The sequence below is a fragment of the Callospermophilus lateralis genome, chromosome 12, assembly GCF_048772815.1.
Source record: "Callospermophilus lateralis isolate mCalLat2 chromosome 12, mCalLat2.hap1, whole genome shotgun sequence".
Lineage (NCBI taxonomy): Eukaryota > Metazoa > Chordata > Mammalia > Rodentia > Sciuridae > Callospermophilus > Callospermophilus lateralis.
In genome coordinates, this window is record NC_135316.1 from 76,625,702 (window position 1) to 76,640,672 (window position 14,971).

Here is a 14,971-nt window from a genome sequence, read left to right on the forward strand (position 1 = left end):
AAAGCTAAAAGCCAGGTAGACTAGCTTGAGTTTGCATTCATTACTATTTTAAAGGGCTTTTAGGTTGAAAAACACAAAGATTTTATGTTTTTCTTCCATGTTCATCTTGGGCTGCCTACTCCTCTTAGAAGACCTAAAACCACTTGGGAGTCCTCTGGCCCAGGCTTCTGTATGATTTGTTCAATATGAGTGAACCTTGTTCTATGCAAAGAAAAGCTGAACTGCTTTTCCCAGGTGCCTTTGCTCCTGCTGCTGCTTATAGCTACTTGCTTATTTTTATCTGTGGAATTTTCTCATAAGCATGTTTTGTTTAGTTACCTCGGTCTCTTCAGCAAAATGTCTTACAGATGTGAACATCTCATAGGCTTTATTCCTTCAGATAGTCTTGGAGACAGAAACAAATTTTCCTTTTTGACATTCCAGACTAATTTTGCTCATTCAGAATTGATATCTTTTGTAGTGGCCCGAAAGGCATTCAACGTGGCCAGATAGGTTTGTTATAAAGGTATGGACATCTAAGCAGGACCAAAAGAAATAGCTTTCCATTCATGAAGAAAGACTATTTGGACTCTTAGTCATCTTGCCCTTCATTTCTAAAACATGTACTGTAGCCATCTAATGAATTTCCATCTTGCTGAGTTTTTTTCTTCAGAGTTACTAGTGGAGATCTTCAGGGATTAGATACTTAAAGCATTTTTAGAAAAAAATTGTCTTATTAAATTTGATTTTTGTTTTATTTGAATGATTTCCTATTTAAATATTTTTAGAAATAAAGAGACATAAAAATGTTACAGATTTTATTTTTAATTTTTATTTTTAAATCAGCTTTTTTTTTTTAACATTAACATTCTTGATATCAAAAGTAATTTTATTTCCTGGTCTCCCCTAAGGGAATTTTTCTTTTAGTTAGACAAATGTCTATGTATTTAAAGAATTCATTTTTATATTTATATAAAGTAAGAGTTCAAAAAGAATAGCAAGAAGATTCTTAGCTTTTGTAATTGTCTGCACCTTTGTGTTAAACCAGAGAAGAAAATGCTGTATGTTGATTTAATTTTCAATTTAGATTTTGCAGTAATGGGATTACCAGTAGATTTTTCAAAAATGAATCACGATACTTTAACTCAGAGAGACTTCCATATGAGATTGCCAGAGCTGTTCTAGCACTGGGGGCTTAGTGCCTGAGCATCTCTGAAGCCTTGTAGACAAAGCCTGCTCATTGTTCTGCCCCAGCCAAGGAGCTGCAGTACGATCCTGGAGGCACAGAACCAATATTGTGTTCATTTGGACCTCTACTTGGAACATCATTACCACACCTCAGTTGATGTTGGTCCAGGATACTCGTTTGTAATGCTCCCAACTCTTGTGAAAATCCTGAGACTTTTAATTGCTATGAAGAACTCATATTCCATGACTCACTCCAAAGATTGCACCACTTGGCTCACCTGAGCCCTATACATTTTCCTTGTGTTTTTGTAGTGCTTTGTACACCTCTGCTGCATTAGAAGTTTTGTCCAAAAAGGATGGAGAAAAACTTTTATGCAGAGGATGCCTCATGTTGGCAGGACATAATAGGTCTCGGGGTTGGATGGGTGATCATAGAGAATTCTTTATAGGGAAATATTCAATTATTCTAGCTGGCAGTGATCGGATATCTGCTTGGAAGAAAAGTTTGCATTTATCAATCAATAATGGTTGTTTTGGCTGGAGGTGTAGTTTAAAAGTAGAGTGCTTGCCTAGTGTGCACAAGACCTTGGGTTGGTACCCAGTAGTACAGGGAGCCAGGGGAAAGAGAGAAAGAAGAGGGCTGTTCGGGAGGGGGTTTGTGTGTATTTTGGAATTCTGTTGTTAGGTGGATCTGCATTTAGGATTGTTAAGGCTCCTTGCTGAATCGACTTCTTTGTTATTTTGCTATGTTCCTTTTTTACTCTTGGGAATGTCCATGGTTCCTTAGTCTGTTTTGTCTGATATTAATGTAGCCATTCTAGTTTTCTTTTAATGTTCACAAGGTATATATTCTTCTATTTTAATATATATATTTTTATCTGTAAATTGAATTTTAAAAAAACTGTATGTAGTTGGGTCATGGTTGTTTTTATTTAATTTTATTTTTTAAGTTGTTGATAGACCTTTATTTATTTCTTTATATGTGGTGCTGAGAATCAAACCCAGTGCCTCACACATGCCAGGCAAGTGCACTACCGCTGAGCCACAACCCCAGCCCCTAATTGAATATTTTTATGATTTACTTTAACAACACTTTTGGTTGGTTTATTTATTTATTTGATTGGTTAGTTAGTTTTTTGTTTCTTGATACCAGGGATTGAACCTAGGGGTGCTCAACCCCTAAGCCACATCCCTAGCCCTTTTAATTTTTATTTTGAGACAAGGTCTCACTAAGTTGCTGAGGTATACACTTTTGGTTGATTGTTTCTCTCTCTCTCTCTCTCTCTCTCTCTCTTTTTTAAGTTGGCTATGACACATGGTTGACACTTTTCCCTATTATTATTTATTATTATTATTACTGGTTGTAGATGGTCACAATACTTTCATTTATTTTTATGTGCTGCTGAGGTTTGAACCCAGTGCCTCACACATGCTAGGCAAGTGCTCTACCACTGAGCTACTACAGCCCCATTCCTGATTGTTTATCTCTTAAAATGATTTTAGTGACTGTCCAATAGTTTACAATATACATCTTCTCAATCTGCCTTCAAATATCACATTGCTTCACATGTAGTGTAAGGGATTTTGAGCAGTGCACTCCCACTTCATTTGTCCCATTATTGTGAGTGTGTTTGTTGCTGGGGATTGAATAAAGGACCTCACACATGCTAAGTAAGTTCTCTATCACTGCAGCTATACCTATTCTATGTGTGATTGTTGTCATGCATTTTACATGTGTGTGTGTGTGTGTGTGTGTGTGTGTGGCACTGGATATTGAACTGAGCTATATCACCAGAGCTTTTTATTTTTTATTTTGAGACACTGAGTTGCCCAGGCTGGGCTCAAATTTCTGATCCTCCTGTCTCAGCCTCCCAAATAGCTGGAATTACAGGTGTAAGCTACCACACCTGGTGTATTTTGTTTTATATGTGGTATTAAACACATAACACATTGCTATAATGCTGGTATAGGCTATCAGTAGTATTTGAGAGCATTTAAAAAATAAGAAAAATGGATTTTGAATTTTATATTTACTTTTATATATGCCCTTTTAATACTTTTAGTCTCTTTACATAAAGTTTTTGTTCCATATTATAATTCCTCTGCCTGAAAGATTTCAACAGTTCTTATGTTGAAGGCTTGCTGGTAATCAGTTTCATTTGTCTGAAAAAGTTTTATTTTCCCTTTATTTTTGAAAGGTGTTTTTACTGGGTATGGAATTCTGGGTTGGTAGTTTGTTGTTTTCCCAGCCCTTCAGCAGTGCCACTCCATTGCCTTCTGGCTTGCATAGTTTCATATGAGAAGTCAGCTGTAATTCTCATCTTTAGTCATATCTTATTCTGTGAATGATGTGTTTCCACCCTCACCCTCCCACCCAGCAGCCACAGCCTTTAAAATTTTCTGATTGTTTTGGTTTTCAGAAGTTTGAGTATAGTGTGTCTTAAGTGTTTTGTTTTGTTTTACTTTTTTTATATTTATTCTTCTTGGTGTATCCTGAGCATCTTGGGTTGATGGTTTAGTCTTTCATTAATTTTGTAGAGTTTTTGGACATTATCTATTTAAATATTTCTTCTGTCTTAATTCCGATTACATGTATCAGAGGCTATTTGAAATCCTACAGTTCTTCAGACCTCTGTTTTATTCATTCTTCAGGCTCACCTCTTAGTTCATTTTGTGATGTTATAACAGAATACCTGAGACTATAATTTACAAAGAACAGAGATTTATTTCTTACAGTCTAGAAGCAGGGAAGTCCAAGGTCAAGGGGTTTGTATCTGGCGAAGACCTCTTTGCTTCATCGTCTTGTGGCAGAAGGCAAAAGGCAAAAGAATATGTGACTCAAACCCTTTTATAAACAGCATTAATCCATTCATGAGGGCTGAGCCCTCAAAACCTTAACACTTTTCATTAGGTTCTACCTCTCAGTACTGTTGGGTTGGGGATCAAATTCAAACACATGGTTTTTGGGGAACATATTAAATTCATAGCATTCTTAGTGTATTAGTTTGGGTGATTTCTAGTTACCTATATCCAAATACACTGTTTCTTTCCTCAGCTGTGTTGAATCTATTATGAGCCTATAAAAGGCATTCTTCAACTCTGTTACTGTTTTTCAATTCTAACATTTCCATTTGACTCTTTAGTTTATAACTCTCTGATGAAAATTTCCATCTCTGTACATTTTTGTTCATCTTTTCACTAAAGTCTTTAACATATTAATAAATTATTTTAACCTTCTTTCTAATAGGTCTAATATCTGGGTCATATCTGAATCTGGTTCTCTAGATTATTTTGTCTCTTGATAGCTTATTGTCTTTTTCCTTTCTTGTGCCTCTCATAATTACATTTTGAAAGCTACAAATTTGTTTGAAAATGTGGACACTAAGGCAAGTAGTATATTTCTGTGTTTTTTTCCCTAGGTCTTAATGTAGGTATTTCATTACTGGGTTTTTCTAGATCTTTACTGAGAGCATTGGGTTAATTAAAGATTTGAGTCATTCTTTGGATTTTTCTGTTGTCAGTACATCACAGATGTCAGAATTTTCTAGTGTTACTTTGTTTTTAGGGTAGGCATTAGATTGCCAGAGTGTTTTTCTCCATACTTCTATTCACCCTCAGCTTTAGACTTGAGTCTGTGCATCGGAGAGGTTCTAGCTCCTGCCTCTCCCCCACCCGCCCCAGCTCTAGACTATTGTCATTTGCTGCGTGGTACTTGCTAGCCTGAAATGAGGAGAGGGCATTCTCTTGTACTGGGTCAACTCAGTCTTGGGCAAGTGCTGTATCCCTGTGTCTCAGGGATAGATAGGGCTTTCCTGATGATCCCTCTCCTCCCACATGGTGGAAGATTCACAGTGTCTGGGCCCAGGACATTTCCAGCTTCTCCCTAAGGGCACAGTTTTTCCATGCCCTAGTGGCAGTTGGTCTCACCCAATACTCTTAGGTTGACAGAGTGGCAGCCTTTTCCCCAGTGGTTAAGGATGCTGTTCTGTAAAGGAGGTGGGGAGAAGGATCTGGGTGAGGTTTCTGTCTTTTCTGTGGTGATGTCCCTTCTCTCCTCAGACTTCAACTGTGAGAGGGCTTTGTCTAGTCTTACACCTGCACTCCTTCCTTTTGTGAGCATTTGGTGAGCTCTCTAGAAAAGAGTCTGCAAGTGGGTACAAATTCCCCTTGTTTTGTCATCCCCCAGGGACTCTGTGTTCTCATGCTAGTCCACACACTAGGTTTTTAGCAATTTATTACCTTTTTTATGGAGTCTTCTCACTACCTTGTGTGGGTAGGTCCTGGAGTCTGTCCCAGGTAAACAAATGCTGCATCACCCTCTCTTTGGAGGAGCCTGTCTTTCCTTACGTTGCAGGTTAGTTGGTTGCCCTGTGACCTCAGATATCTGGTGGCTTCTAGGAAGGCTAAGATTTTATAGATTATACAGATTTTCTTTGTTTTAAGGCTGGGAGAAACAGTCTTTGCAGCTTCCTACATCTCTGGGAATGTTTTTACTTACTGCCTTTTCAAGGTCTGAGATTTGAGTATTGCTGCTTCATCTGGGTGCAGTTAAATACTGATTCTCAAATGAACTAGCATTAAAAACATGACTTTATGTCCTTGCAGAAACTTGGGGACTGTGGCAGCCGTGGAGCCAATGTAGCGCTACATGTGGGGATGGTGTCAGAGAACGTCGCCGAATATGTCTCACTTCCTTCCCCTCCAGACCTGGCTGCCCTGGAGTGTCCTCGGAGGCCTCCCCATGTTCCCTGGAGGAGTGTGCTGGTAGGTACTCTTGCTCCCTTGGGAGTCTTCTCAGAGCCTTCATCAGAGGGAATATTGAACCCAGAATGGCCTGAGAACCAGCATTCTGAGTTCAGGAGCAGACTGGTGGCTGCTCTGTGATGCCGCTGATTCTGATGCTGTGCTCATTAGTGTATCTAAGACTGGGAGTGGCTGGAAAATAACTTGCCAGTGAGATGATGGATTGGACACTGTGTAAGAGGGACTTGACAAGGAAATATGTCTAAAGATTCAGACTAATAAATGTTTTTTTAAATACACCAAATAAATGATTATTTTTTTTTTTTAATACAGGGGAGAAGTGTTATTTCTTCCTAACATTTTTGGTTGCTGATATGTCTCCCTTTGCTTTAACCCACAAAACTGTGGGAAAAATTTTTCCCCTAATTTTTTTTCCCATCAGCAACCCAGAGAAGCCCAAGGGGACCACATAGACCATTAGTTGTCCAAGTGGGGCAAGATAGCCTGTCTTTACCTCCACATGATCTAGGTGTGTTACCAGGAGGTAGGGACATTTCTTGCCAGCACCTGGAGACTGGCCTTTGCACATTTCCTCAGTGTCTTCTAGGCACACACTGGTAGGTGCTCCCTGAGTTTTTGGTGGTAGTAGTCATGATGCTCACAGGGCTCAGTTAGGTTTGCTTCAGCTTATGGAGCTGAATCCTGTCTATTTGCCACAATTATGGTTACAGTGATGAATAATCCTTGCTCTTCCCACACACAAAGCCACTCCCCGACGGGCAACTCCTGCTGAGTTCATTGGCCTTTTACTCTGGTCCTGACCCTTAGGATAAAATCCCTCTGTCAAATCGTGCCATTCGTTCTCCAATCCTGGATTCAAAGACCCATCCTTACTTAGTTCCTTAGCTCTTTGGAATCTTGAGGAGTTAGGTGCTTGTCTTTGTTTGGATCTTAGAGTACCTTTTAGTCCAAACCACAGATACCTGGCAATGTTTCAACCATTGTTACTGCCTGTGGCCTTAGAAAATCCTTGCTGTTTCGTCTTTGTGGCCAGTACCAGAGGCCTTATTCTATTCATTCCAGCACCTCCAGAGCTTTATTCTCTCTTCTGACTTTTTCTTACTGTGGCTTCAAACCCAGGCTCATCTCCCAGCCTGATGAGCCCAGATACTTTTTCTTACTGTGGCTTCAAACCCAGGCTCATCTCCCACTCTGAATCCATTCTTTCTTCAGCTCTACCTCATACAGTTTTCAAATCTGGCCCTGTCAACTTATTTTTTTATAAGTACCCTTCACTTTCCATAGGTCTTTCCTTGTATATAACTTTCTTTAAATATACCTCATCTTCTTTATTCTGGGATGGAGCATCGCATTAAGATAGTCCACCCAGAGTTCCATATTACTCACATGAATTTAATATCAGCTATTTATTGAACACCGATGTGTGTCAACACTTTAAATACATTATTGCACTTAAGCCTCACATTAATTCTTCCAGGTAGATATTATTATGCTGGGCTCAGATCTTGAAAGCATACTGCCTGCTGGGCATTTTTCTAAGTACCTTACACGTAAGAAGTGGTTACAGCTGGCCCTCTGTATTTGCAGAATAGGAAAAAGAGAAGGCTTGGAAGTTCTGCATCTGTGGATTCAACCAACCATGAATGGAAAATATTCAGGAAAAAATTGCATCTGCGTTGAACATGTACAGATTTTTTTTCCTTTCACTATTCTGTAAGCAACATAATGAGTTACATAGCATTGACATTGCATGAGATATTATAAATAACCTAGAAATTATTTAAATTATATGGGAGAATTGTGTAGTTTCTATGCAAATACTGTACCATTTTATCGAAGGGACTTGTGCATCTGTGGAGTTCAGCATCCACAAAGGTCCTGGAACCAGTCCCCAACAGGTATCAAGGGACACTTATATATTATTATCTCCACGTTACAGAGAAAGTGGGGGCATGGAGAAGGCAAATAGCCTACCCAAGGTCATACAGTAAAGAATCAGGAACAAAAGCTGACTCTGTATCAGGCTTCCTATCTTGAATACTTTACCTTTATGTATAGGCCAATCTGGCTTTCTAGAAGAAGCATCAGCAATTGCAATTAGCGATCATCTTTGAGGAAATGTAATCATATTTCATGTTCTGGCATCTTCCTTAATACTGGGTGGGATCGGGAAATGCATATGTTATTAATTAGCAAGAAGAATAAGGGTCAAACTTCTACTCGTAAGTGGAAATGATCCACCTAACCTTCCAAGCCTTCTCTTTTTCCCATTTCACCTATTTTCTCCTCCTTGCAAATGCAAAGATCTGTCGGCAGCACCAGGAGATCTTCACTTCAGGTGAATGAGGAAAGACTAGATGAGGCAGGGATACAGGAGGCCAGCAACTTTTGGACTTTTTTCCAGCTGTGGTTTTTATAGGAGCCAGCTAACATCAAAAGATAACAGAGCTGAGAGAGTGGTTCATGATGTGTGATGGCAATGCTGTTGCCCACTGATCAGCAGCCACTGCAGAGGAAAGAAACGATAAACTGGGAAACTATTTTTACTTGGTTGGGAGTTCAGAGTTTTATTTGGCTTTAAAACAATACTTTTAAGCCAAGGACTGGGACCTCTTTGCACTAATTTGTCTCTCTTGTTCAACAATAGAGTAGGAGGATCCAGATGCTGTGGTATCCTCAGTCCATCTGGTAGGATATTGATCATCTTGCTATTATTTTTTTAAATATTGAATGAATCAATTAAACTAATGTTTTTATTGAGTATCAGTGTGACTGGGGTTGGGAATATATTACATATATTAAGAAGATATGGCTGGGGATATAGCTCAGTTGGTAGAGTCCTTGCCTTGCATGCACAAGGCCTGGGTTCAATCCCCAGCACTACCAAAAAAAAAAAAAAAAGTTCTTTTGGGGGCTGGGGTTGTGGCTCAGTGGTAGGGTGTGCACCTTGCACTTTTGAGGCACTGGGTTTGATCCTCAGCACCATATAAAAATAAATAAAGGTATTGTGTCCATCTACAACTAATATATATATATATATATATGTATATATATATATATATATATATATATATAAAATTTTATATATATAAAGAAGATATGTCCTTTTCTTGAGGGGAGCTTAGGATATAGTGGCTCAGAAGGTACATAAACAGGCATAATACACAGGACAGCGTAGGGCCTGCAGTCATAAAGGCATCCAAAGCCTGCTGCAGAAACTAGCAGGGATGATAATCCATGCTGGGAACATTTCCTTTCTTGGAGCAGGTGATATTTAAGCTGGCCTTTGAGAGCTGAGAAGGTGCCATCCAGGTAAACGAGGTAAGCAAGGGAGTTTTAGCAAAGGGAGCAAAGAATGAAGGCAGAGAACAAGATGGCACAGTAAGAGACCTTGGGAGCTACAAACAATTTACTGTGGCTGTCGGATGGGTGTGTGGGGAGGGGATGGGAAAAACGAGGCTGGAAAATCAGGGGCAGATCCTCACAGGTCCTAAAGGTTTGGGCCTGCATTTTAGAGGGCTCCCTCTGCCTGTGGCACAGAATACAGATCAGAAGGGTAGGCATGGCAGAGAGGTGCCTGGTAAGAGATTTTCAGTAACCCACATGAAACATGAAACACTGGCAGTGGGAATAGAGGAAGAAGAGGATGCATCGACTCTGGATGTGGCAAGGGATGGAGAGATGGGGATGAAAGATGAAAATCAGGAAAGTAAGAGTAGCCACTGCGTGGACTGTGGTGCCGTTCCCTTGAGACTGGGAATAATGAGTGAGAGGGGCAAATGCACCAGTGAGCTGTGAAGGTTGAGGTTTCAAGGGAGGAGAGGCTGCAGACACTGGGAAGGTACTGCGTATGGTGGGATGGATGGACCTTGGAGTAGCCCGAATGGTCCTAGCTCTAGGCTGGGGCCCAGGTGCTAGAGTGACTGTTGGCTGTCAGAAGGTTGGGAGATGACAGCAGAATGAAGGATGGTTTAGGTGAGTGGCCTGCACAGCAGGGAATAGAGGTGTCATGTGGAAGTGGAGGAGTGCTAGATGAACTTGGCAATCAGGAATGCCGTTTAGAGACACACCCTGCTGCTGGCTCTATTTGCTTATAAAGAAGCAATGACTCCCACCGGAGAGGCCTGGAGGAAGCTGTGTGCTGTGGGATCGCCAGGCCTCAGGTCAGGCCAGGAGGCCAGGGACTGTTGTGTGGAAAGGTGGAGGTGATGAGTTAGTGTCCCAGAGGGTGCAATAGAAAGCCACAGGGGTTCAGCAGGAACAGGAATTCAGGAGACAAAGCACAGGGCCGGTGGTGACGAGTTGGGAGAGGTGTCTGGAAGGGCTTGAATGGTGGGCAGTGCCCCAGGATGAAAGAGGTGAGTTCGCTGCGTCTCAGTCTCCAGGTGTTGTGTGGCATTCCAGGATCCAGGTGGCATCTGCATCTTTTTTCCCCCACGTTTCTTATTGGTGCATTGTAGCTGTGCGTAAGGATGAGATTTGTTGTTACATATTTGTACATGCACACAACATAACAATATAATTTGGCAATATCCCTCCCCAGCCCTATCCCCCCTCTTCCCTGCCTCCCACCCCTTGGCCACTTTTTACTGATCCCCCTTTGAGTTTCATGGGATCCACCTCCACCTTCCTTTTCTTTTTCCTCTCTAGCTTCCGCATATGAGAGAAAACATATGACCCTTGATCCTCTAAGTTGGACTTATTTCTCTAGCTTCATCTATTTTCCTGCAAATGCCATAATTCCATTTTTATTTATGGCTGAATAAAATTCCATTGTGTATATATAGACATCGGCACCTTGATAAAAAGTTCTGAGGCTGTGGGACAAAGTGGCTTGAGAAAGCAGGGAAGATGATGAAAAGCCAGTGCCACCTGGAAGGTGGGAAGAGGGATGGAGAGCTGAAAACAGAGGGTGAGAGAGCACAGGGCTCCATACTTAGAAAGACACTTTCTGGGTACTGGAAGGGGGAAAGTGCACCGTATTATATTGTTGACAGTTTTATTTCCATCAGTTAATTTAATGTGAAAGTTTATTTATAACCTATCTAAATGATTTTGTGTTTTGAATCTTGGTATTTTCCCACAAGCCTCTCACAATACCTGTACTACAGATGTCCTGTGTTTACATCATTGTAAAGGAAAACCTTGATTTTTTTTTTTTTCCTTGACATTTTCTACACACTGCTTCTGTGTAGAAAATGGGTGGCGTCTCAGCGGGAACTGGTGAGCACAGGAGTCTCTTTGATTGTGGCTTTCCTGTGTGTGGGTCCCTAGTTTTGCAGCTCTTCCTCTTTCCTGGTGACCTTGTTTGGCTTCAGCTTTCAGCAGAGATCTGCCAATGCCTGTCCCTTTTCCGCCTCCCTTTTACTGCTATGATTATTAAAACAAGCAACTCAGAGATCTTAGAACCATATAGAGAATTCATTTGTTCTTCCTCTTTTTGTAGCTTTCCGGCCAGCCAGCTCATCCCCCCTTCCACCCCAGGGTCCGGCAAAGTCCAACAACATCGTGACTGTCACTGGGATATCCCTGTGCCTCTTCATCATCATTGCTACCGTCCTCATCACTCTGTGGAGGAGGTTTGGCCGGTCCCCCAAATGCAGCACCCCGGCTCGACACAACTCCATCCATTCCCCCAGCTTCCGGAAGAACTCGGACGAGGAGAACATCTGCGAGCTGAGCGAGCAGCGGGGAAGCTTCTCGGATGGGGGTGATGGGCCTGGGGGGAGCCCAGGGGACACGGGTATCCCTCTGACCTACAGGCGCAGTGTGCAGGTGACTCCTGAGGACGATGCCTCTGGCAGCGAGAGCTTTCAGTCCAATGCACAGAAGATAATCCCCCCTCTGTTCAGCTACCGCCTTGCCCAGCAGCAGTTGAAGGAGATGAAGAAGAAAGGACTGACAGAGACCACCAAAGTGTACCATGTGTCTCAGAGTCCCCTGACAGACACCGCCATAGACTCTGCGGCCGGTCCCCCCTTAGACTTGGAAAGCCCAGAAGAAGCTGCAGCAAGTAAGTTCCGGATCAAGTCTCCGTTTCTGGACCAGCCTGTGGGGCTGGGGAGTGGCGGGGAAAGGCCTCCCTCCAGGCTGGATTTCAACATGTCTCAGGCCAGTTGTGCCATCAGCCCCAGCCAGACTCTGATCCGCAAGTCCCAGTTGAGGCACACGAGTGGCAGAGGGGCCTCATCAGAAAGGAGCCACCCCAGGAATTCCCATTTCAGGAGGACGGCTAGTTTTCATGAGACCAAGCAACCCCGACCATTCCGGGAGAGGAGCATGTCCACTCTGACTCCACGGCAGGCCCCCACCTACAGTTCTCGGATGCGTACCTGGGACCAGGCAGAGGACAGGTGGAGGCCGCCGAGTCGAGGTGCTCACCTGGTTCCTGAGAAACTGGAGCATTTCCAAGGAGCAGGTGGAATCAGTGGTCCATTGAGCCCTCTCCCTAAACCCTACACCATGGGGCAACCTGTGAGGAAACCAGACCTGGGGGATCGCCAGGCAGGACTAGTGGCAGGAGTGGAGAGAACAGAGCCCCACAGAGCTCGGAGGGGACCATCCCCCAGTCACAGGAGTGTCTCAAGGAAGCAGTCTTCCCCCACGTCTCCCAAAGATAGCTACCAGAGGGTCAGTCCACTGAGCCCTTCTCAGTGTAGGAAAGACAGGTGTCAGAGCTTCCCGGCCCAGCCTGAGTTTGCCTTCTATGACAACACATCTTTTGGCCTCACTGAGGCTGAGCAAAGGATGCTGGACCTCCCGGGATATTTTGGCTCAAACGAAGAGGATGAAACCACCAGTACCCTTAGTGTGGAAAAGCTGGTAATCTAGGTCAAGAATCTGCCTGAGACTTCACATAACAGGCGTCCTTTATCCAGGTTGCACTATCAACTGCTCCCGTAGCTCCGTGGACTATCTTGTGTAGTGGTTCGTGAGGCAGAATGTGGGGAGGAGTAGCTCACACAGAGGGGGGACACGTGCATATGCATGTGTTTTAATTCATAAGGAAGAATTATTGATTCTGAACTTTTTTCCTTTTGCTACCCTATTTCTATTGGCTGATTACTAATAGCAATAATAAAATTTACACTAAAGCAAATAGAACGTGGCCTGTTGTGGATATGAAAGACCACGAGATGTGCCTTGAGCATGATGTTCTTTGAACACTGCACTGGAAGTTTCCTGGCTTGAAGCAGATCTCTAGAAGCCTTAACTCATCAGTGCCAGAGTAAAGTAAGCTTGGTGTCGCAATTTTGAATTGTAATTTTTAAAGTTATAAACATAAGCATTGGCTCCTGCAGGAGCAACATTGTACAGGTTTTGTATCTGGCTGATTGAGTGAATTATGGTCATTAGACCACCAAGAAATGTTGACCCTACAAGATATTCCAGAAGAACTTGCAGGAAGGATTTGGGTGACATCTTAACAATTTTTAATGCAATGAAGAGTTCATATGACTTGACAAAATTATGTGAATTAATCCTGCTTTGGAGAAATGACATAACCATTTGATTGTTTAGGTGGTAAATCAAATAAAGACCTAGCCATCATTGTTCTGGGAAAATAGTAAATATTTCTGAAAGGAAAGCATTGTCTCCTGAGAAAGGATCTGTTGGAAAATGAGCAGTAGGTGCTGACCAGGGACACTGCCTGACAGTAGGGTGCTGGTTGTATGTTCCATAAACTGGAAGCAGAGAATGCATTCAGGTATATAGGAAGCAGGTAGACCAGTTTATGATTTTTTACAGTTTAAGCTTTTTTAATTAGAAAAAAATAATAACAAAAGAAAAGAACTATTTTTGGAAATTTAGAATCACTTTTTTAATTGGTTATTCCATCTTTCTACCGCATTTTATAGATGAGGAATTTGAGGCAACAAGAGTAATTAACAGGACTGAATAGAAGATAGACTGATCCTTTATCCCAGATGCCATACCCTTTGCTCTCTACCATGAGTCTTTGTGTCATGGGAGAAGAGATGTCTCCAGAGCAGGGTTCGAGAAGTTCCCAGAGAGAAGGCAGAACTTGACTGGACCAGCCTGATTCTTGGCATGCATGATGGGAAAGATTTTCAGCATTTGCCAGACAAAGGCATACACGAGGTTTATTTAGGTACATATTCAAGGGAGAATGCAGGATATTTCCAGAGGGAGAGACAGCAATCTCTTGTTGTGTATTTTATTTTTCAATAAAAATGGCACAAACGAAGTTTCAATGCAACAAATACAAGAGAAACTTTTATTTTATTTTTTTTTAAGAGAGAGTGAGAGAGGGAGAGAGAGAGAGAGAGAGAGAGAATTTTTAATATTTATTTTTTAGTTTTCGGCGGACACAACATCTTTGTTTGTATGTGGTGTTGAGGATCGAACCCGGGCCGCACGCATGCCAGGCGAGCGCGCTACCACTTGAGCCACATCCCCAGCCCCCAAGAGAAACTTTTAAAACTGGGGTGCTAATATTTCTAGTGGGACGGTTGTTGGGGGCTGGAGTAGTCGTGGAGCCAGGGTGGATTTACACAATTTCTCGCCAGTTTTTCCTGGCGAGAAATTATAATACTAATTTTATTATTATGCACTTCTCTCATTTTACAAGGGCCTGGGCCAAGAGTATGTCGTTCAAGAGTTACAATTTTTCCTGAGCACTTTCTGCATCTGGGGATCTCTTTTTATTCTAAAATCTCTATCTCATTTGTAAGTCTTCTCCAATAGCAGAACTTCAGGAGATAGCCAGCTTTTTTTTTTTTTTGCTGTAAGAGGGTATAAAGTGGCCCTTCTGCTAGCATTTCCCAAAGGATGGAAGTTTTCTGCTGCTTGATGAGATTTAGGACTGGTGGTGCAGCTTACTTTGTTTGAAAGTAAGGGCTACACCAAAGAACCTAAAGATGGGCCTCTCCTCTGGAAGACTGTCATCAGGTATCCTGTGGGTGCACTTTCTGTCCACCCCTCTCCTGGTGACTAATCAGCAGCCACTGGAGTAGTTGCACTTTGCTTCTTTTTCACAGGGACCTCCCTAATGCCACACCCATCCTGCTGGTTCCTT

General features: G+C 42.2%; 1 protein-coding gene across 6 annotated transcripts in view; it reads left to right on the forward strand.

Moving 5' to 3' along the window:
• Thsd1 (thrombospondin type 1 domain containing 1) overlaps nucleotides 1-13,657 on the forward strand; it is a 28,141-nt gene extending 14,484 nt beyond the window's left edge. For 5 of the 6 annotated variants that reach the window (XM_076872056.1, XM_076872053.1, XM_076872055.1 and 2 more), the window contains 2 exons: nucleotides 5,773-5,931; nucleotides 11,378-13,656. In XM_076872056.1, the coding sequence (XP_076728171.1) occupies nucleotides 5,773-5,931; nucleotides 11,378-12,762 (1,544 nt within the window). In that variant the 3' untranslated portion in view covers nucleotides 12,763-13,656. Of the gene's footprint in view, nucleotides 1-5,772; nucleotides 5,932-11,377 lie in introns of all 6 variants that reach the window. The other variant, XM_076872058.2, reaches the window with a different exon arrangement.
• Nucleotides 13,658-14,971: the final 1,314 nt, after the last annotated feature.